Source organism: Echeneis naucrates, chromosome 4 (assembly GCF_900963305.1).
Source record: "Echeneis naucrates chromosome 4, fEcheNa1.1, whole genome shotgun sequence".
Lineage (NCBI taxonomy): Eukaryota > Metazoa > Chordata > Actinopteri > Carangiformes > Echeneidae > Echeneis > Echeneis naucrates.
The window spans coordinates 9,761,806-9,784,718 of record NC_042514.1 but is presented as its reverse complement, the minus strand read 5'-3'; the positions used below and the strand labels follow the sequence as shown (position 1 = coordinate 9,784,718).

The following is a 22,913-nucleotide window of genomic DNA, read 5'->3' as shown; positions in this document are numbered from 1 at the left end:
CTGCCAGTCTGAGGCCTCCCGGTCAAGGGTCACCACTGGCAGAACCAAAACTTAAAATGCAAAACATCTTTCCAAAAACTGTCATTTGTTACCTCTGCTGTCTCCTGTACGGCAGCAGCGACGGAAAGGCGGAATATATCGTGTTCAAACTTTTCTTGAAAGAACACAAACTAGCTATTCCTTCTTCGCTGGTTTTCGATCTCCACCACAGTTTGCACCGTTTACATGAAATACGTGCTCTGCTTTGTTGCTACAGCTATAACTTTGTTTAACCCGTCTCCATCCCGCTGTCACTGACTGCCAGCTGCAGCCGGTTGCCATGACGCCGGCATCATTTAAAAAAAAAAAAACGCTCGTGCGAACTGTTGGGCGTTTTCTGCGAACCGCTCGCGCTCCGTACGTCGGGCGGCGCGCCGGCCTGCTCCTCCTCTGCCGCGGCAGCGCTCCTCCTCCGCCCCGGCCTCTTACGCAAAAAGCAGCCGGAGATTGTGATTTGCTGGAGGGCCACCCCCCTCCTCCCCCCCCTCCTCCCGCCAAGAGGAGAACTTATTATGGGAGTTTACAGGCGGAGTCGCTTTTCCTGAGAGATAAATTGTGTGCGCTACAATTGGTGGAGTCGGCTGCGAGTCGGTCCTTTTTCGTTTCCTGTGAGAGGACGGGCAACAACGCAGACGACAGGCACCCGGCCGGAGGGCTGAAAAACCGCACAAAACCGCCGAAAGAAGAGGAGATATAAGCAGCCATCATGTCGGGGAATAAAGACAGTGACGGAGGATGGAGCAAATTTTTGTGGAACTCAGAGAAGATGGAGTTTCTGGGACGAACAGGAATGAGTTGGTGTAAGTAGACCTTTCATTTTACTGAGCCAAACCCGCCAGCTACTTTCTTTCTTTCTTTCTTTCTTTCTTTTTCGTCGATTCGCTGGCTAAATGTGAAACAAACGTCGCTGTGGCACGTTTGGCGGACGTGGAGTGTGGAAACTCCTCCGTTTCCTGGCCGAGCAGCCAGACAGCACCTGTTAGAGCTCGGCGGCGCCGACACGCTGCGTCGTGACTTCGGTTTTTCGGAGGTCGGAGGCAGAAGTTGGTCTCCAATCAGAAATACACTCCTCTGTCAAACAAACGAAACACAAAGTTATCACACCGCACATGTCCGGGGTCGGATGGAGGCCAAAATAATGAGCTCATTTAACAGATGCCTATCTTATTAAAATGTGCTGTGGATGAATTATACCGCCCCCTCCCTCACACGCTCACACTGATAGCTCGTGTTATATAGGCCGGATTTTAAATGCTCACCTGGTTTTCATGTTAACCTTCTGTAATGTAAAACGTCCTTTTATGAAAAGGTCACCCTGAAGGACGGTGTGTCGGGCCCACACTTATCACTGGACCAAATGGTCAAAGTTAGGGGAGGCTGTTGTTTGTCCCCCTGAATGACGTCTGTAGTGTAGTTTGTCCAGGAGAACAGAAGAGACAGGGCATTTGATTCCTCTCTTTAATGGGCTGAATGGCTGATCTCAGGCTCCCAGCCACAGGCCTGTTTATTCTTCCCTCCCTTTCGCCCAAACCCCGAGATTAACGTACCCGGCTCCAATCCTTTTAACACCGTTTCCAACACTTTTGAGACAATCAGCAACGGCTGCTGATTTGGGAGGTCAATTACAAGCCATAATATAGTGTCCTTTAAGATGACTACACTATTCTACAAATTGAAATGACATTATTATTATTATTATTATTATTATTATTATTATTATTATTATTATTGTTGTTGTTGTTGTTGTTGTTGTTATTATTTATTATTATTGGCCTTATTTTGCCAGGTTTGGCCAGACAGCGCTCAGTAATGTAGTGCTCACGACTCACATGTCTTAAGGGCCGCCCCCCTCCCCCGGCCACTTTTTTTATTCTTACTTCATTCAAAGAAAGGAGCCATTGGTCGGCACGTTTGGGTTGTCTCTGGCTTTCACCCCCCCACCCGTGGGAGAAAACTCCAGTGTTGGCCGAGACATCGCCATCAATAACCAGTCTGTAAAGTCCACAACAAATCCTCAGAAAACTTAGTGTGGCTAATTAAAGGAGGGGGCTCAGTGTGTGTGTGTGTGAGACTGTGTGAGTCTGTGTGTGTGTGTCTCCGGGCAGAGTGAAAAGTGAACATGTTGCTTTTAAAAGCAACAGGTTATTCACTGAAATCACAGCGGCTCTGTGGGAAAACAATCATTAATGCTCTTACCCGGCGTTTGAAGCCAGTTATTAAGATAAGTTTAGATTTCAGCTGGGGCAAAAAAAAAAAAAGGAAAAGAGTAGCTTCGGCGTCAGACAGCATCGATGTGTTGGTCTCCGGTACTTGTGAGTTCTTGTGTAACTCTTGTGTTAGACGGATGGACTCTCACAGTACAAACGAAGCGTTAAAAGGCTTCAACAAACAGCCGACGTCTGGAGACATCAGTGTGGTGTGACTGTACAGATCGCCCCTTCATGAGACTCTGCGGCAGCCTGTGGGGGAGGTGCTCCCTTCAAACTCACACAATAGTAGTGGATCGGTTTCTGCGAGGTTCCTGATTTTTGGCATTAGCTGCTCTGGGATCTGCAGTGATCCGATCGAGGTGTTTCTCACCTGGCCTGAAAAACACGGATCTGCACTGGCCACCTGTGTACATCCAGCCGAACATAACTGTGCTGTCGTGATTGCACCGAGCACAGCTCTACTATGAAACCTGGATATTTTTTTGTAATTTGAATGATTAAAATGTTTTATCTCGTAAAGAAACTCTGTCAGTGGACGTCACTCGGGTGGGCGGTCCTTCAGTCTGGCTCTGACGCATTTGCCTCACACACACACGTGATCCGGACCGTCGATCTGATCTCGGATGGGATCGCACCTCTCCTAGCTGAGCTCTAGCAGTTGATGTGCTGACGTCCTGTCTTGTGGACCAACATCGACCACGTGTACACACACAAAAGGGATTTAGTCTGTCAGTACAGATGTCATGCAATGTATTCTACCGTTCTGGTTCCTCAACCTGCCCAAAAAGGGATGGCAAAAATGGGGAATCTGATACACTGCTTTGTCTAATTTTCACATCCATCCACGAGATAAGACTGAATTTGTTTTGCAAAAGCTGCTTGTCCACACATGTCCTTAGTTCTTAGAGATCTCCTCTTAGTGGATCACCTGCAACTCTACTCATCAGAGATTTTTATGTAGAAATCAAGGCAATCAGTTGCACAGACACCCCTTCACCACAGTTACAGACATGCTCAATTCAATATAAACTCACTTACATTTACAATGCTAGAACTTGGCAACCGGCCGCCATGACAGAATGTAATGTCACTCTATATATATATATATATATATATATATATATATATATATATATATATATATATATATATATATATATATATATATATATATATAATTTTTTATTTTTATTTTTTTCCTGTTGGGAGTTATTGTAGCTGTGATGTACGTCATACCGCCTCTTCAGCATCTGAAAATCAGATGACTGTTCTTGAGCTTGTGCTGCAAACACTTCTCACATGCCCTAAAAACTGTCAGTTTGCGAGGTGAGAGTGAGATTCACTTCAGTCAACAGTCTGCAGCAGGAGATGGAGCTGTGGTACTGAACTTCTGATCAACCTGCCAAACTGGTTTTGCATTGGCTGAATTAAAAATATAACTGTGAACCAAGAGATGTGATGAATTTTAAGAGTTTGACAAATTTCTGTCTAATATGTTAATTTAGTATTATCCACATTATTCCAAGAAGTGCACGGGGAGTCAGATAATTCTGCTACTGCAGAGTAAAGTGAACTCTAGATTGCTTCGACGGATGGAGTAGGGACATGAAAGAAAGTGGATGTTATTTGATTTTTGGATAATGTTGTCTCTAGAGATACTCTGATCTGTTCGTAAAAATGTCGCATTTTTTTCCTGCCACATCATTGCATCTGTATCAGTCATGACATAAGCATGGAGGCAGTGTTGCATAGCTGAGGAGCAAGAACAACTGGGCTTAAAGGAAACAAAAACAAACAAAAAAAAAAAACAAAACCCTGACATAACTAACATAAAACAAAGCTCACAGAGGACAAGATTCAATGATTTAACCCCACTGAAATTTGCATGGACGCTTTGAAAGGAGCCAAACAAAAACTGTCAATTATAAGTTGCTCTTTACAACAATGGAATAACTAAAACCAGAGAGAAGCAGCAAGGCTGTTTCTGTTCCTGGAAGTGACGAGTGTTTTGATGCTTGACTAGTTGTAAGGGTTGAAACGGCAGGGGGGAAGGGTCCCCTGTGACAGGAATGACCAGTGACTCATCCTGTTCTACTGGAAGGGCAGCCCCCCTGCTGCTGAATAATTGGGCTAAATTTTGAATTGGGGGGGGGGGGGTCTGCATTGTTCTGAAATGGTTTCAGTGATGAGAGAAGAAATGGATCACACTCTCTGGAAGTCTGGAAGCAGTTTGTGGAGGATGTATTTAACATTTATTTCTCAAGGTTTCTTTTTGAGACTACCCAAATTTTGGTTCTGAAGTTAAAGTTGTTTAAACACTTAGGTCAACAAGCTAAGTTCACTTCATCTGGCACATTCTCTTACTAATTTAATCAAAAGATCTTAAAATAATAGAAATAAAGAATAATTGTAAAATGCATCATTTTGTTTAGTTCAAGGTGAGATTAAGACTCAAACACAAATTCTAAAGTTAACTTTTGAGGGCAAAATCAGAAAATGTTATTTTTTGAATATAGCTGTTGATTAACCATTAGCTTGACTTTTCATTAAGATATGGCTTTTACTTTCCCTTTTACAGTGAAGATCTTCTTGTTCTATGTGATATTCTATGGATGCTTGGCTGGGATTTTCATTGGGACCATTCTGGCAATGCTGCTCACATTAAGTAACCACAAGCCGACCTATCAGGACAGAGTCGCCCCCCCAGGTAAAGTTATTCAAATCATTATTTCACTCTTGCCTCTTCAGGTGATCTGTTGGATGGTTAATGTCCTAAAATTTAAAAGAAAAACAGATGTAACTGGCCCTGATCAGAGAAGTTTTCCTCTGAGTGTCAGAGTGAAGTGGCTGGCTGTTCCATGTGATTTAAAAATAACTGTTGGGGTGTGCCTGAAAGCAGTTACTCTATCTGGAGTCTTTCTGACCTTACATAGGTTCAGCCATTTTGTCCTTCACTCTTCTCAGCCAGTCATTGATTCCTCCCTCAGGCTAAAGGGGAACTGTTTGAGCTAACAACCAATTGCTGTGCCATGATAATGCAGCCTACATGTTTTTATAATCACGTGCAGCAGCAAGACTTTCTAGTTCTTCATTAAAAAAAAAAGTTTAGTTTTCGTCTCAGCTGATGCCTCTAAGCTTGTTTTCCTGGGGGAAAGAATTCTAATCTGTAATCTTGTGAAAAACAACACCTTTAAATACTGCCACAGTCACACTATGAGCATTTCGAAATACCCTGCAAGTTTGGAGACGGAGCAGTTTTTTTTTTTTTTTTTTTTTTTGTTTCAAAGTGCCCAGCCTTGACTTGTTTGTACAGCACATGCTCTCCCTTTGGCAGTATTTTTAGCAGCCAGTGTATATGAGTGGCTGCTTGCAGAAGGGTTAGTTTGCCTCTCGATTTGTGAGCCATCTATGGCTGTTGACAGTCAAAGTAGCCCGGCAAAGCAACAAAGTGAGCGTGGAGCGCTTTGAGCTGAAATGAGTTTCCAGCAGTGCCCCGATAAAGGAAGCAGAGTGTGGTTAGGTTTTTTTTTTTTTTTTTAATTCAGAGCCCGCCTCTCTCTAGGGCTAAAAGTTTCCATTGTGAGAGAGACACACGTGAGAGTGCCTGGGTGGGGACAGGGGATTGGTGAACTTTCACAAGCCACCACTGAAATTCAAATGACTAACTGAATTTCCTCTCTGCTGCACAAACAACTCCAATCATGCTCATAACTTCAGCAACAAATTTACAAATCCAACAGAGAAGCTGGGAAAAGGTTCATAGATAGTCTCATTCTCCTCATGCCAAGCCTGACTGAGGCCTTGTGCGCAAGGTCTGTGGAAAATTACTGGTATAAAGAGCTGACAGAGACCATCTGAGGAAATACCCGAGACCCTACATTGTGTTTCCAAATATAATAGACAGGGACTCTCTCTGGGCCCCACAAAGAATAGCTTACATGACACACAGTGTAGCTTTTGTCAGGAAATTCACTTCTTTCCATAAACAATTCTTTTTTTCTTTTTTTTCTTTTTTTTGTTTCCAAACCTATCACATTTAACTCTGTCAAAGACTACAGTTTAAAGTATTTTAGTAACAATGTTCTGTTCTTCCAGGTCTATCTCACACCCCACGTTCAGAGAAATCTGAAATTGCTTTCAAGTTGTCTGATGAGACTACATATAAGAAGTACATCGACAGCTTGGATAAGTTCCTTCAACAGTATGATGATGACTTGCAGAATGATGGCTCGAAATATGAAGACTGTGGGGGCAAGTAGAAACCAATCATCAAACAGGGATTTTCACACTCCCTAGCTGATCCCTGATGGATATGCAACAATTATCAATCACGATTTCGCTCATTTAAGTCTAATTAAGAACCAAGCAGCCCAATTAAAAAAAATAAAAATAAAATAAAATCAGTCTCCCTAATGTAATGCTCATACTGGTATGTTCTAGACATGAAAGATCTGATGTGTCTTTTTGTCCTCTGCAGCCAGTCCTCAGCCATACAAGGACCGTGAGAATGTGGAAAGTGAGACAGAACAGAGGCCAGCCTGTCGTTTCTACAGGACTTGGCTTGGGGACTGCACAGGGCAGTCTGACCCCACTTATGGCTTTAAGGAGGGAAAACCATGTATGATTGTCAAGCTCAACAGGATTGTCAACTTCAGACCAAGGGTAGGTTTACTACATGCTTCACACAGTAGATTTCATCATTACAGATACATTTACGCTGCTGGTTCGGAATTAAATGAATAAATTGGGTGTATGGAAGTAACGATTGACATTATTTGAAAATTATTTGAAATTATTGAACCTAGCATGGAGGTTAAACATTATGGTCACTCATCAGCCTGGTAATGGATGCAAGGAGAGACAAAATGCCCCCAGCGCAGTAAAAAGTAGAAGAGATGCACATACATTGGACACCTACTGTAATTTCAAGCCACATTCTTTTCAAATAAATTTAATACGTTAAGCTTCTCAACATTGGCCATTTTATATAATGACTTTCATGTAAGCCTGTGAATATTCTGACATGATTTTCTGTGCTCCATGAAAAGACACATCAACAAACCACTGGACTGGTTGAAAATGTGCCACTGCTAGTAGTTCTATTAAAAAAAAAAAAAAAAAATACAATCTATAGATGGTAAAGTGTTTGGCTAGTTTTACACACAGTTGTTTGTAGCTTGTTTAATTCGGTCACACAATGTAATACAAAGTACATTCAGGCTGTTCATCTTAAGTTTCTAGTGCAACTAGTTTTGGGTAATATGGCCAATGTCAGCCTGTTTTTAAGTAGAGATCCTTATATAATTTCTTTTAATCATACTGAATCAAAGCAGTATTTACGTAGCATGCTGGTATACAGCAATCCAAGACAAGGTGTGTAAGGCATCTGCAGCCGACCCTCCCACGATTTCATACAGATCCAGCTCTGTGATTACAGCACAGAGCTGTACACATTACAGCAGCAGTGTCCCCGACACTGTTTCAGTCCACATTCCACAAGTGTTTGGAGGCTTCATTTAAAACAGCAACATACTTAAGTGATCTGCACAGGTTTCATGCAAATAGCAAAACCTAACACCACTTGTAGTAGCAGCAGGTTCTAGTGGTAAATCAAACCAAACACAACCAACTACTGTGGCTGTTAATCCATTTTAGGTTCCAACTGGCAATGAGTCGATCCCAGAAGCCCTGCAGAAGAAGGTTCAGCCCAATGTGATCCCCATTCACTGCAAAACTAAGGTGTGTCTTGTTTAACGGCATCTGGCCATAATATCAGTGTGCACATAGTGGTAGAGAAAGTAAATAAAAGGTTAGAATTGTGAATAAACAAACTCTATCATGTCTGCAGAAAGAAGATGATGAAGGCAAGATTGGAGCGATCAAGTACTTTGGCCTCAGTCAAGGATTTCCTCTTCAGTACTATCCCTACTATGGCAAACAGCTGCAGCCCCATTACCTACAACCTTTGGTGGCCGTTCAGTTTACCAACGTCACTCTGGATCAGGAGATCCGCATCGAGTGCAAAGTATTTGGAGAAAACATTAATTACAGCGAGAAAGACCGCTATCAAGGACGTTTTGATGTGAAGATCACAATCAACTCGTGACCTCAACCACGAGGAGCACTCTCATTTTAAAAGCAAATAAAATGTAGAGAGAATTAAAGAGTTCAGATAAACACCACTAGTCTTTGAACATTCATAATATACAGGACCTATGCTTAATCCGTGTGCTTTACACTAGCTTTTCTGTGTGTTTGTCGAGGGTTAGTATGTAAAATACAAGAGTTGTAATAGCAAATATTTATTCTACTGTAAATGAAAATATTCCTTGAGCCATGGGATGTGTTCATCTATTACTGTAAAACCGCAATTCCACTACTGATGTGTTTCTGTCCCCAAACTATCTCACCCTAGTGTGGTTTCTATATATTTTTGGAGTGTCCAGTGCTGTAGTCCAGTCCCGTAATCTCTTCTGTTTAATGTCCGCTTTAGTGGTCCAAGGTGTGTGCGTGTGCTTGTGTCTGTGTGCAGGTGTGTTAGTCTGTGAGTGTGTGTTAATGTGCTCCGATTAACTGAAAAACTAGCATGGTACTCTGAACCTTTAAGGCCCATGTAGGAGTGAATAACCGCGCTACATGGATTGGTCTATTTTAAGATTACGTTTTTTCTTCTTTCTTTCTTTCTTTATCCAAATTGTTCCAAGTTGACTGTGGAAGGATACATTTGTACACCTTTTCTTTGTTCACCCTAGCTGTAGGATATGGTTTAAAGCATTTCTCTTTGATACGCTTACATCTGTTCATTCTTAACTCGTAGTTTAGAGCTTTGTGGGTCCAGGTTAGAAGAATCTCACCTCCATGGAAACAGTGGCAACTCAGTGCTTTGAAATCTGTTTTGCTGGAGACATCACATGATGTGATGCTACTTACTATTGAATGTTTTAGCCATTTTCATGGTGGAAGAATTTTATATTTATGCAGTTGTACATTTTTTTTTTCTTTTTTTTTTTTTTTTTTCAAAGTGTAATGTATGAATCCAATACCAAAGTCGCTGGTCAGAAAGTCAGAATATCGGAGGCAATGCAGTATCCCGTGTAATACGATGTGTAGTTGGTGTGAAATACTTAATTCAGTGTTGAAGATCAAAACACTTGTCAGGAGTCTGCTCTTGTCACTTTATTTAATCTGCATAAGGCTGAAACAATAAACGGAAAAATGGGACAACTGTCAAGTCTTTGAGTTTGGAGTGAGCATGCTTTCCTGTTTGCATTCATCCATCCAAGATCTTAAAGAAATACTGCACCTGGAAAAATGAACAGAAAATGAATTACAGCTCAGATTGAATCGAAACGTAGCATCACCCTCTCATGTCAGAATAGTAAACACAGTCTCAGCCACTATGTCCCATTCTTGGGAAGAAGGCAGCTCAGTCAGTGAAAGGCCAGCGTTTGAACAAGGAGGCATTTGTCCAGCTGCAGATCAGGAGTTTTGTTTTTTTTTTTTTTTTTTTTTGAACAATGACGCCTGATGGGTCAGACCCACTCCCTGTTAAACAATGGTTTTTGTTTCAAATTCCTCTGCCATTCTTCTTCTCAAAACCAATGTGATCTAAGGTTGCCCCAAAGCCCACAGATCAGAGTCATGAGACTCAGCTTCTGAGTGTTGAGTTTTGTTCTTGGCTAAAACAGGGTAGTTAAGCATGGACTGAGACAATGAGGAAACCCATTTGTACAATCAGGCGCGACACAGAGGAAACAATGTGGGTGCACTTGTCAGTGCATAGAGAGTACATGAGTGTGTGACTGAAATGCCACCCACCTCCAGGACACCGTCCTCGGGGAGGTCTGTACAGTGAACTGCATTTTTCACTCTGTCTTTGCCGTAAAGCGCACGCAACGTGGTTGGACGGAGATGCCGTGCAATTTCCTGTTGGGTGAAAACATGTGGATTCACTAATACAACTCAGAACAAACTCACTACACATTAAACTACAGACAGTGGAAAACACACTTTTACTCCAGAAATCAAGTTGTCATGGAAGAAGAGAACATCCTGTACTTTTGTGTGTTAGACACGACAGTGATTACTCAGCAACTGAACATGTGATCCTGGAGAGGAAATGACAAAACAGTGACACTCAGCAAACGTTACACACTGAGTGTTAGGAAACAGATTAACAATGCTTCCCATTTATGCTGCATAAAAAAGTTAATAAAACCAACGAGGACAGGATCAGTGTCGGACTATAATCCTTTAATTCAGATTGACTATTCCAGATTACTTTTATAAAAACATGTAAATAATGTTTATATTTTCACAATTTCATTCTGTTCAGGGCAATTCTAAAATAAACCAGATACAGCTTCCACACACTATTTTAATAGATATTCTTATCGATACACACTAAAACAGGTACTGATGCCTTTTGCATTAAAGCCCAGCTCAGAAGTTTGCCCTTCAAGTACTCAAAGATTTTAAGTACTTCTTCTGCCGGCAGCAGCTTTGTCTCAAGTGCTTGTCTATTTCCTTTCATCATCAGACACTCCCAAGGTCAAAGCTGGGCCCTCGTGCCCTTTGCTACTCAGTGCTGAGAAACACAACATTCACCACGAAGGGAGGGACAATACAAGAACTGTTTAATCACTGAGGTGACAAGTATCTCTGAAGTGCAAAAGTTTTGTAACATATGATAGTTGTGTAATGTTTGATACATTTGAAAAAGCGAATCATGTGATATTTTGTTACTTCAAAAAGCTTTTGGCTCATGCAAGCTACCACAAATTTATGTGAGCGCACACAAAAAGCAGTAAAAGGTTTCATGGCCATAAATGAAGCTAATCTGCTGCCTGAGGCCATGCAGCATCTTTTAAAACTTAAAGTCAGTTTCCTGGTTTAAATGGCTGTGCTACACAACATTCAGTTCCACAGTTCAAGGACCATGGGAACCGTAGAACTGGGGAACTGTGATTCAACTGAGCTCAGCAGCAGATATTAAGTGCTACAAGAGGAAAAACATAAAAAAAAATGCAGCAGGAGCTGTGAGGTGATGATGTTTGATTGGTAAATGGCACCATATTCAACTCATTCAACTTTAGTATAGACCTTGATCATCTTCAGAGGATGAATCCTGGTCAGCATTTACATTTTCATTACTTCTGTGTTTTATATCAAGAGTTTGTGAATTATTCTGAATTGCTGCTACACTCAGTGGTTCTTGGTTCTTATCTGCTAATTAGCTGGTGTTAGCATTCTAACCAAGATGGCGATCATAGAAGTGAATACTTCCCTGGAGTCGTTAGCATTGTCATCATAAGGCGGTTGGCAATTCGACATTAGCCTTTAGCTCAAAGCTTCGCTGTGTCTGTGAACAGTTCTACAGAGCTGATAAGTTGACTCTTCTGTTAATTCAACGACATTGTTAGAGGTCAGAGTTGAGGAACAGTGGCCAAACAATTTCTAATTAGCATCTTGATTTATTTTGGTATTTCAGTCCAATGGTGGTGGTTAAGAAAGCAAACTATAAGAGTCAGTTGGACCTTCAGCCCAATTGTTTTCAGAATAAAAAAAATGATTCTAGTTCATGTTTTTGGAAACTAAAGGCATCATCCTATGCATGTTATTTCATATCACATGACACATGAGACCAAAGCCTAAGATGGCAGAGGGGTAATTAGGGGGAGATCTACCTAGAGATAAAAGATTTCTTTCCAAAGCACTGTTCTCTGTAATTACATTAGTTACCCATGAGCGACCTGCTGTCAGAGTTTAATTTGATTTTAATGGGTCCCTTTGTGTGCTAGACTGATGATCATGCAACTACTGCTGGCTTTTCTGGACAGCAATGTCTGTGGTAAAGAGACTGGGTAGTTGCATGACCCTTCCACAAATCAAAGTCTCATGTCTGAACCTTCATGCACTGCTGAGTGTGCAACATTTTTTTCTGATCCACATTTCACTTCAGGCACTGCTTTATCAAATGACTATACCCCCCACACATACACACACAGTTACTTCACACTAGTAAAACTGACAAACTGCATGGGACCATTAAAGACTATTTAACCTCCACACGGAAAAGCAACTGAAGCATTTTGGTGGCCATCTACAGTGTGCTCTCTTTATTTCACAGAAGACATGTAGTGCAAATTACTGCAAATACCAGACAGATCACCTGCATGTATATGTAGAGATGCACATACTCTATATCTGTAGAAGGAGTTAATGACATATTATTAATTATCATAACTTCTTTTTATTTGGTTGTAGACATTTACTGTAGCTTTGCTAAGATCTTATCACTTATGCATTTATTACTGCATAGTGATTTTATTCTTTTATTACTACGAGTACAACAACCCCTGCTACTGCTGCTACTGTGAAGCAGATCAAAGAGCGACAGATCCCAAGCCTGTTAAATATCATAAGTATGCTAGATGAGGCACAAATAACACCTCAGTGGAGATCAGCAACATATTATTAGTTTGATTGGAATAAGTAAAGATACAACGTAAATCTACTCAGAAGCTTCTTCTGAGCGTAATACAAACGTTCTAAATTTAGCATCGTGGCCAGAAGGGATATCTGATTTTTTTTTTTTTTTCACAGAAGCAAATGGGTCAAAAATCAATAGTTAAAGCATGCTTTACCTTAGCCTCATGTAACAAGAAAGTTTTGTGTATTTGATCATCTAGTGTCGCACAAAGTAAACCAACAACACAGGTTGTGCCCCCTGTAGATTGGGGCAATGATGTTTTATGAAGTCATTAATTTAAATGTGGTGTGTGAGACTACAAAAAAAAAAAAAAAAAAGAACAGGGTAGCGAGTCCAGGCGGAGTCCGGACTAGCTCACAGAGGACCGCTGTGTCTGTCCACTCTGCTATCAGGACACATCAGGAGACAGAGCACAATCTCATGACTGAGTGAGTACAAGGCAATGCTGATGCTATGGAGGTGTGACTACACAAAGAGCCTTCTTTGCAAACTGCTCAGTTAAAAGGTCTTCCTCTCATTCGTAAAATAAACACTTCAATTAAAATGATGCACCATGAATTGTAACATGATGGAGTGTGTTTGATCTAGCTATTCAGCTGTGCTGTCACTTGCTTTTTCACCCAAGACTTGTGTTGTATAACGATTAGTGTTTAGTCAACTGGAATGAATCAATAGCCTGTTCTTATCACAAACAACTAACTCTTAACTATTACTAGACATTCTGACCTACACATACAGATTATTTGGGCAGTGATTGTCCAGTCCAATCTTTCAGCCTGATAGTGATGTGTGGAATGTCTTCACGCTTTATTTGAAAAGAAAATGTTCTGTACTTTGGTACTCGTCAGAACAATGTTACATCGAGCCACACATACCACATGACCTCATCAGTTAGCCTCCAACACACCAATCTACTCTATAACTGTAATTCTTCTCTAATATTCAAGGCCTCTGTGACTTTCTGCTTATCTTACGTATCAAATAATTGAGCTCCACTAAAGTGGAGGAGTGCTAACGTTTAGGTTATTTGTCAGATAATACTGAGGTTAGCCTGAGGTCAAGTGATGAAACACCTCAACCTCCCAGTTAGTCAGTGATGTCTGAAGCAATCAAAGAGGTCACAGAGGATGAAAACTAATTCCAGCAGCTGAGGGAAAGAACAAATTGAAACATAAAAACTGTCATAGAAATAATTATAATTCCACTAATATAAAAATATTGCAGGGCTTGGATTTGTGGGTGGTTTATTGAGATTTCTATTCCTTTTTTCCATCAACAAAAATGTATGCCAGTTTAGTTTAATTTGAAAGTTGGTATGATTACATAAAATGGCACAAACACAAAGGGCTTTATGGTCAGTGTGAACTGGGCAGCAAACAAACCATGCCAGGTCTGAAGAGGGTAACTAACAAAAAAGCGAAGGGCAGAAGCACAGGCTTAATTATTTTGGTGTCAGTGAGCAATGCAGTGTTATGTGACCTAGAAATCATTATCTAATTAACAAAGCCTTTTCCTGCTCTTTGGCTGCATTAGACTGTGGCCCGAATAGCTGATCATTAAATGCAGAACATATAATAAACAAAGTATGATAAAAGGAAAAGTTGAGTCACAGACAGCGGTGAACTTGAAGAAAAACCGTGCAGATGTGCGTAGTCCCTCATTTTTATGGTAACCACACAGCAACTGGAAGCAAAGCCTCTTATCATTAGATTTCACATCACGCTTTAGCACAGCCCAGCAGCACTTGTTCCACAGTATCCAGAAACATGCATGCACGTGTTCATGCACACAGACTTACACTAACGCATGCACACACATAAAAGTCGCAATATCTTTAAAATGTGTATGATATAAGGGCTACTTAATATTTCTTCACTTCTTCAGAAGTTGATGTCTGATTCAGGATTATTTTTTCCTGTCATGTGATAGCAGTTTTAAAATCTGCTCAATTTAAAACATGTGGCTCCTCATTCTCATTTTGGTCTGGCAGGATTAAAAGACTCTGCACATCTATCACACTGAAGTGAAAATCTCAGATGTAGCCAGGCTCATCACGTAATTGCTCTATTTACATTCACAAAAAAGTAAAAAACTCTAAAACCTTAAAACAGATTTGTCATTTTTGTATTCAGGCTAATTAACAAACATAAATGTTAGAAGAAAACTGAGGCAGCCCGAACAACTCCAAGGTAAGCTGCTGTGTTGCATGATCACAGCTGAGTCAACATGCAAAAGGTACTGTGACGATGATGCCGTAAAGCGCAAGAAATTTTTTTTTAAAAGTGTATGTATATTGTATATTTGCAAATGTATATTTGCTCTGAGGGGAAACTATATCTTTGAAACATGAAGGACATTAGAGCCTACATGGCCAAATGTAGTGTTAGACTGCATGAGTTTTACCTGCATGCACTCTTAAATTGTCAACTGTTTCTTTGACGACAAAGGCAAGTTGAATGCTCAACTCAGCGGAGCACGGATAGATGACCATTTGCAAACAATATGTTGATTTTAACCGCATTTAATTAAGCTTTTGACATTTTACAACAATTGCAGTTTTGTGTTTTTTTAAACTCACGGGATCGGCGGGCCCACAGAAGTCCCTGAAGGTCTGCGGCGTGTCAGTGCCATGGATCTCCAGGACCATGCAGGGTCCAGAACACAACTCAGTCACCATACTCTGCAGAGAGGGATTTGAAATTCAGTCCAAATCGTTGAAGAATTTAATTACTGATAATGATCATACCAGGTAACTCAATTTCACTATTGTCAAAATCTGTCATGTCTTTTGTCACTATTCTCAACTAGTCTCTGACAAAAGATCAGACTATATATATATATATATATATATATATATATATATATATATGTACATATTTCTTATCATGCAAACTAACAATTACTATGATGCAGGGTACAACAATATTTATACTTACAGTATACTCTGAAACAACACCTTTGTAAACTTCATAGAATTCTTCTGCATTTGCACGATCCACACTGAACTGTGAGCAGGAAATGTAAAAAAAAAAAAAAAAACAGGATAGCAGAGAACATTTCTTAATGAAACGAATATATTATTCTTATTCTTAATATTTTTAATAGAGTCTATATTTTGAATTGTAACAACATCAACCTTGTTATCAAAAAAGGCCTTGTGTAACTTCTGGGGAAAAAAAATAAATCTAAAAGTAAGTAATCTAGTAATCTAAAAAGAACATCAGTGATTTGAGATCATATCCTTGAGGTTTCATTTTATTTCCGTTACTGTACAACATAGTCTGTGTGTTGTCACACTGATAAATCGCTGATTGATATATTTTTGTCCTACAGCACAACTGTGCATCACAACTAATGTAGCAAAACAAATAGACTGTGAGAGGTCACTGTTTGCAGCAGTGACGCAGACTTCATTTAGGAGGTCAGGCTAGAACAGCATAAATCAATAGAGTACATAGTGGCTACACAAATGTGGCTAGGTTGTATGAGCATATGAACAAATCAAATTTACTTTAAAACTGATTTACAAAAACATGTTAAGATTATGCCAAGCTCAGTAAATTTATTGTAAGACTAAAACACAAGGCCATGGAAACTTCTAGAAACGTTTACCATCTCTAGGGCTGAGATTTCAAATCCAGCTGCAGATATGGAGTTCAGGATCTTCCCAGTGAGACCTGTGAACACATCAAAGCTGTTCATTTCTACAGGCTTTTAGGATCTTTTCTCTAAGTACAAATGAGGTGTATGATGCTGTGATAATCAGTGTGATCCTGAAAAAATTATCTCCAGAGGAACAGTCACAGCCCAGATAATTGTTCTTATTCTTATGAAATCACCTAAGTTATTATTTCTTTTTTGTTTTGAAAGCCATTACACTGCTCCTCTTCAAACAAATGTTACCTAATGTTGCAACAACCTCTGTTTATTATGTCTCTTTTAAACAAAGCACAGGGAGCTAGTCTTACAGATGTGCTGTTGGTTGGAAGAGACAATATTCTTATCTAGACGATCGATACTTTACAGATACAGAGCTGAGCCTCTTGTCACTGTGGCCATGCATTAATGTAAAGAAATGGAAGACTCACAGGGACAAAGGTACAATGTTGACAGTGAAGGTCAGACAGCTGCAGACACACGTAATTGAGAGAGGGCGCCGCTCTCATAATCTCAGTCAGACATCCCGATAAGAAATAGCCTTGCATTTGCAGACCAGGTGTCTATATTTTCCATCCATCCTAAATGCTGCTGTGTGTAATCATGACTTTAATTTTGGAGCAGGTGCTACACCAATGTTGATAACATTTTTATTATTTGTGTCAGCAATAAGTGAGTTTACGTAAACATTAGGTAAAAAAAGACATCTCCTGAGTCCTCTGTGCCCTCCTCAGTCCGTAGCCAGACTACGATAGGCACACACACTGAATGCTGCTCTCAAAACCAGCTGGTACTGTTGCTAGGAGATCCCGTTCTGGGTGCCTGGCAACAGAAGCTTCTCTATTCCAGTCATGTCCGACTGCATTTCAGTCACAACTTCCTTTGTCACTACTGTGATTGGCCGCGCCACGCACACGTCACATACATTAGCCTCTTAAGTGATCCTCGAGGGAAATCAAAGCAGCCTTTTGTTTCTATTTGTCTTTAAACAGACTCCAGTTTGAGGTCGGCTTGCCAGACCCCTTTAGACTGAGTTACTATTTTTGGCTCAGACCACAGGTGTCAGCTCACCACTGAGGATAAACACCATGTGGTCATATTAACATTTGCAACCTTTCAATGATACCAGTTTAACTAAAAACTGAATGTAATCTCTCATAACAAACCCTGGACCAACAACCAAATCGTGTAACGTCAGCCTAATTGCTGCCTACCTGTTTCTGTTGGTCTGTTTATGGGGCTTTGTAACCCGTTCACAATCTCTTTGCAACATGAATATCAACAAACAAATGAAAATCAAGTCAGTGCATTTGAAGAGGTCATAACTGCCTTAGTAAGAGAAGGATTGGCAGCTTTACTGCAGACATTGTAGCCTGTTTGAAATTATGTAATCCATAACACAATGATCATAGGGAAATCTCTGTATGTATTTCTTTCAGTAGCATAAACCCATCCTCAGATCCTGCTTCTAATTTTCTCTGTATTATCATTTTATGCCACTATTACAGTATGAGCTTAAACATACTTTGATAATAGACATGCACGTACAACTAAATCCATATGCGAATGTAAAGCAATGCTCATTGAAATGCAGCCATCCAGCTGTTTTTATACAGATAAATGGAAACAAGTATGCAAAATGATGACCTGTCCAGGGTGTAGCCCACTCCTCGACCAGAGTGAGCTGGGATTGGATCCAGCACCCCCGCAACCCAGAAATGGAAAAGTGGTAGAAGATGGATGGATGGATGGATGGATGCAAAATGATAGCAGTCAGCTCAAACTATTGTACTTTGGCAATTATCTAATAATGGTAATAGTCTCACCTATAGTACAAATATTTAAATAAAATGCACTTTTTCTGCACTTTTTAAAAACTGCATTTCACATTTCAATACATACTGGTCCTTTATATCAACAGATATTTTGATTTGTCATAGCAGGAAAAGAACATGAATAACTACGTTAATGACATTCATTACGACCATTCTGTGAAGGTGTGGCAGAAGAACATGCCACTGAGCTGCATGCACAGTATCAGGGTCCTGGCACACCTAGATACCATTCAGATACACTGAGGATTAAAGATTCTAATTTTGAAAAATTAAAACGGACAATATTGATTGCTCTGAACACAAGAGCAGATAGATAGATATTACTGCTGAAAACTGTTTCAAGCCAGGACAAACATCTCCTAATTAAAATGCCCTCTCAGGTTTTAATGTTTAGTTAATATTTGGTTAAAGAGAAGAGGTTTAAATGATGTAACTGATGTAAACACTGGAGACCAATCAGGACAACAGATCATATTAACTTTCACAGGATAATAGACAAACTATTGATTTTAATGAAGCCCATTTGGTCTTATATGTTTGAAACGGTATAGTCAACAATTTCTTTTGTGTGCACACTTCAGCTCTGTCCAGAGAATTTCACATTTCACAGGTCAGAGCTCTAGTGGCATGCTCCACGAACAGGGATCAAGGCAGGGATTTGGAAAAATCCAAAGGCAAATTTGGTCACCATGTAGTGCCTTTGTGTGACAGAAACACATTAACAGCCATACAGAAGGTGGAAGGGATTATACAAGAGAGTGGAAATCTTCTCACAACTACATTACAACTGCAGAAATCATGGATGTGTTAACAGACAGATGGAGGCAACTGCAGAAATCATGGACGTGTGAACTGACAGATGGAGGTCACTAATTAATAAGTAATGTTGACGTGGTATTAGGGATAATGAAAATAGTCTGTAGCTGAGAGACCATAAGTAGATGTGTTACCTTACCTTCTGACATAGCATGAGGTTTGATGATGCAGCATGTACAGTCTGAATAGATAGCTGTATTAGAGGGACCATGGCCAATTGTGGATGGGAAAAAAAATTCAAGCTCCTGATAAAACAAAGAAACAAAGAAAATAGTATTATGATATTTGGCACAATATCCTGTGATGCTCAACATAAAAAGGGCTTAATGTCCTTACTCTTGCTGCAGCAGCAAGTGAATCAGAGCCATGACCAACATTTTTGATGCCATCTGTTCCAAACTGGGCACGGGCACTCTGCGGCGCCTCCCTCCGTGCCACAGCAGAGTCTGCAGGTCCCAGGAGCCCCCTCCAGAGAGACACAGCCTCATCCCCCATCACTTCCATGGCAACTACAGGCCCCGAGGACACAAACTGCACAAGGTTACTGCAAAATGGAGCATTCATATAAATTAAATTATGGAAATTGCATTATGAGTACAAATGTCAGAACAATGTCAAAGTCACGATCTGGATTCTATTAATGACTTTGGCCAGCCAGCACAAATCCTTTGATGTTTGTACCAGCTCAATACCGGAAAATCATTTACACTCACTTGAAAAAAGGCTTTGACTGATGCTCCACATAAAAGTCTGCTGCTTGGCTCCTGTAAGAAAACCATAAACCAATGAGTTAATTAGTCACCATGCAATGTTGCTAATGGAGTGTAAACTCTGTGTACAAAACTAACAATGGAGAGGTCCAGAGGTCAAATTTCTGTGTTGCATGTTGCATGTAGCTGTACCATGACTTTAAGCACAATTGTTGTATTTTTAAGGCCAAGTATTTTTCCATAGAATTTTATTTCTGACTGTTTGAAGAGGGAGACAGAACTTGGACTTCTATTTTGGCTAATAATACTTTGGTTTACAGGTGCATAATTCATAAGTGATGCCCTGGGATGTTTCTGAAAATAGATATATTTATATATTTGGATCTTTGTATAAAAGTGTAATGGTAGGAAAAAAAAACAAGCTAATATTATGAGGCAGATTTTACAAATGATTTTGAACAGTTATGGTACACATAGGTAGATTATTTTTTTCTGCAAGATTTCTAAAGAGCTATTCAATTTAGAAACATTTTGGAAAGTATAACTTTTAAGATTTTGATTCTTTAAAGTAGCACCGTGTAAAAGCCTCACAGGCCAAATGCCTTTATTTATAAGGACTACTTTCAATATATATTTAAAATCAGAAGTAGAAAGTATACATAATATTTATTTATATATCAGAGACATGAACTTGTTGGATAATACGATTACACCATGAATGAGCACCTATGATGATAAAACAGTTAGCAGTTAATTAAATGCCAACCTTGTCTGACCTTTGCACTGCCATTAGCTCCTAATGTTTGTGAGGAAGCAGAGACATCCATCTGATTTAATGCTGACACCGGAACCAGACTGACTGTGACTGCCTCATTGAATTTCACGAATACATTGCATGAGTATTGCATGAGCATATAATGTTCAACACACATATTGATGCTTTGACCTTACCAAGTGAGCTTTGTCATTTTAGCCTTGGTCACAATCAGGTTGGAGGAGTATATCAATTCAAGGACATCACCAATCTTTGTGACAACATCAGGCTTTATTAAAGCAAGAGTTCTAGATAAATGGAAAAAAGAAAAAAAGGAACAGAAGAAAACACATCAGGATGTGAAAGGATCTAATATGATACATACAATAGGAGGCAACTTATGAATATCATAGCTTACAACAGAAAAAATTCTACATTTTAGTGTTCAATTCAATTCCATTCTATTTGGAATTATAATAACAATATATCCCACTCTAAAGCACTTTGTAGAGTAAACTTAAGAAATGCATGCATCACTGACATAACTGCACTTGAGAATCCAAATAATCAAAGTATGACAATGAGCCAGACTTAGCTGGTTTAATTCCAAGTTACTAAAAACTTGTGAGGCATGTAACTGATGAAGATAATACAGGTTTTCCGGATGAGATAAACCACCATACCTTTCTTTTTTGCTGCCAAGTTTGTTTGCTGTGTACTGATCTCCATATTCAATCAGATTAAGCTGCCGTGAAAACACATTCACTCGATTCCCAACAAACAGGTCCTCTTGATGGATGTCATCATATTTGGTCCTTCTCAAAAATATTCGTTGGTTCTTTACATCAAACTTCAAATATAAAACAAATATATTAGTAACTTCTTAGTGCTCATAAATATTCAGATTTTCAGGAAAAAAAGTTTGACACATTTTAGTAGTAGCCTTGTTTTACAACAAGTCTAAGAAGTATGAACCATTCAACAATAAACCAGCAACAATAAATGTATAATTATCTGAAATAGTAATGTCTACCATTTCCACTGAACTATCTTTGGGGTAGTAGAACAGTTGGTAGCGCCGCAGGAGAGCTGCAGTGGGGTCATACCACTCAGTAAGAAAGGCAAAGCGGTCCTCCTGATAAAGTCAAAGGACAGATGAAAGATCAGAACTATATAGAGGCATAAAATAACTTACACTTAAGTTTGAAAACAGATATCACTGCGTCGAGTGAAACTATGAAGCTCTCCAAGAACCACAATTAGGACTCTTATGTCAAATTAATGTGTGTTCACAGTCACCCAAATAGTGTCACAAGCCTAAATGAGAACGATAAAACACCAATTGATATGAATACAAACTACTTAATATGATTTTTGACCTCGTCCCACGTGTTAGATCACCTAACATAGTTATAAGTCTACGCAAATTGATTTAAAGCTTCCACCAACACCAGTATCGTTCTGAATTAACTTTAGTCACATTGTACTCTTTCCTTGTTTGTGGAGTCAGCTCAAAGTTAAATGACTTGTTAGCACCGCAGCCTACCTTATGGCAATATTACTTAGTGGCTAATTTAGTGGCTGGGTTCTCTTACGGTGAAAACCAGACCCGAATTGAAAATTTCCTATCTCAATATTTACGTTTTTGTGTTACTAAGGAACAATTTTTGCACCAAACAACGTTAGCTAGATTTAGCTAACCATTAACATAACAATCCTTAATGTGTATCAGTTAGATATTTTGAAGTAATATACTATTGCAAAGATGCATATAAATAATACAATAGTTCCATTGGTTTTTGAGTTTATATAAATAAGACGTCTAGGGTTAGTTTAGTCTGGAATTACAAGATACCAAATTCACAACATTAGCATAACTGCTATGTTATCCTACAGTTGCTCTACTAACATGAACAAAGAATTTCCCGTAGGTTCCGTTCAACGCACCGAGGTATCCTCTGGTCTAAAGTTTGATAAAATGTAACTGAACACGACATAATTAACTTACCATTTCTATAAATGGACAATTTCTACATGAACCACTTCTGTCGTCTGCTTGCTAGCGTTAGCTAGTCGGAGCCATGCTTCGTATCCATAGTAACTGTATTAACCTAGCCATGGTGCGTTCACGCGCGTAGTAACGGTGTCTGTAAGTTTGGGGTTTATACAGCTTTAAGGTTGAGCCGTCCGTGGAAGAATGTGAGGTGAAGCTATTAATGTAGCAAAGCATACTACACGAAATACAGTTTTATGAGATACGCTGGTCGTAGCTTATTAGATCTAGGTGTAAAGATGTAAATATGAATGGGGTAGACAATTATTGAAAAATCTTTTTTACAAAAAAAAAATGTCTGGGTGGTACTGTAGCCTTTTCAAGCGATGATTTTACATTTCAGCAAA

At 39.6% G+C, this 22,913-nt stretch overlaps 2 protein-coding genes across 3 annotated transcripts; one reads left to right on the top strand and one right to left on the bottom strand.

The window, feature by feature from the left end:
- The first annotated feature begins 577 nt into the window (after nucleotides 1–577).
- On the top strand, nucleotides 578–9,480 carry atp1b1a (ATPase Na+/K+ transporting subunit beta 1a). Of its 2 annotated transcripts, none has more exons than XM_029499371.1 (6): nucleotides 578–839; nucleotides 4,828–4,956; nucleotides 6,345–6,504; nucleotides 6,731–6,911; nucleotides 7,905–7,988; nucleotides 8,098–9,480. In XM_029499371.1, the coding sequence occupies exons 1-6, from the start codon at nucleotides 746–748 to the stop codon at nucleotides 8,353–8,355; spliced, it is 906 nt and encodes a 301-aa protein (XP_029355231.1). In that variant the 5' UTR covers nucleotides 578–745; the 3' UTR covers nucleotides 8,356–9,480. The 2 variants fall into 2 exon arrangements, with proteins under 2 accessions (XP_029355231.1, XP_029355230.1); XM_029499370.1 differs by having other exon boundaries at nucleotides 580–839; nucleotides 6,345–6,500; nucleotides 6,727–6,911.
- Nucleotides 9,404–22,608, bottom strand: nme7 (NME/NM23 family member 7). The gene is made up of 12 exons (XM_029499369.1): nucleotides 22,522–22,608; nucleotides 21,547–21,648; nucleotides 21,197–21,363; nucleotides 20,711–20,821; nucleotides 19,763–19,813; nucleotides 19,386–19,593; nucleotides 19,189–19,294; nucleotides 16,354–16,418; nucleotides 15,678–15,746; nucleotides 15,320–15,421; nucleotides 10,068–10,175; nucleotides 9,404–9,552 (listed from the first exon to the last, which is right to left on the bottom strand). The coding sequence occupies exons 1-12, from the start codon at nucleotides 22,522–22,524 to the stop codon at nucleotides 9,520–9,522; spliced, it is 1,125 nt and encodes a 374-aa protein (XP_029355229.1). The 5' UTR covers nucleotides 22,525–22,608; the 3' UTR covers nucleotides 9,404–9,519.
- Nucleotides 22,609–22,913: the final 305 nt, after the last annotated feature.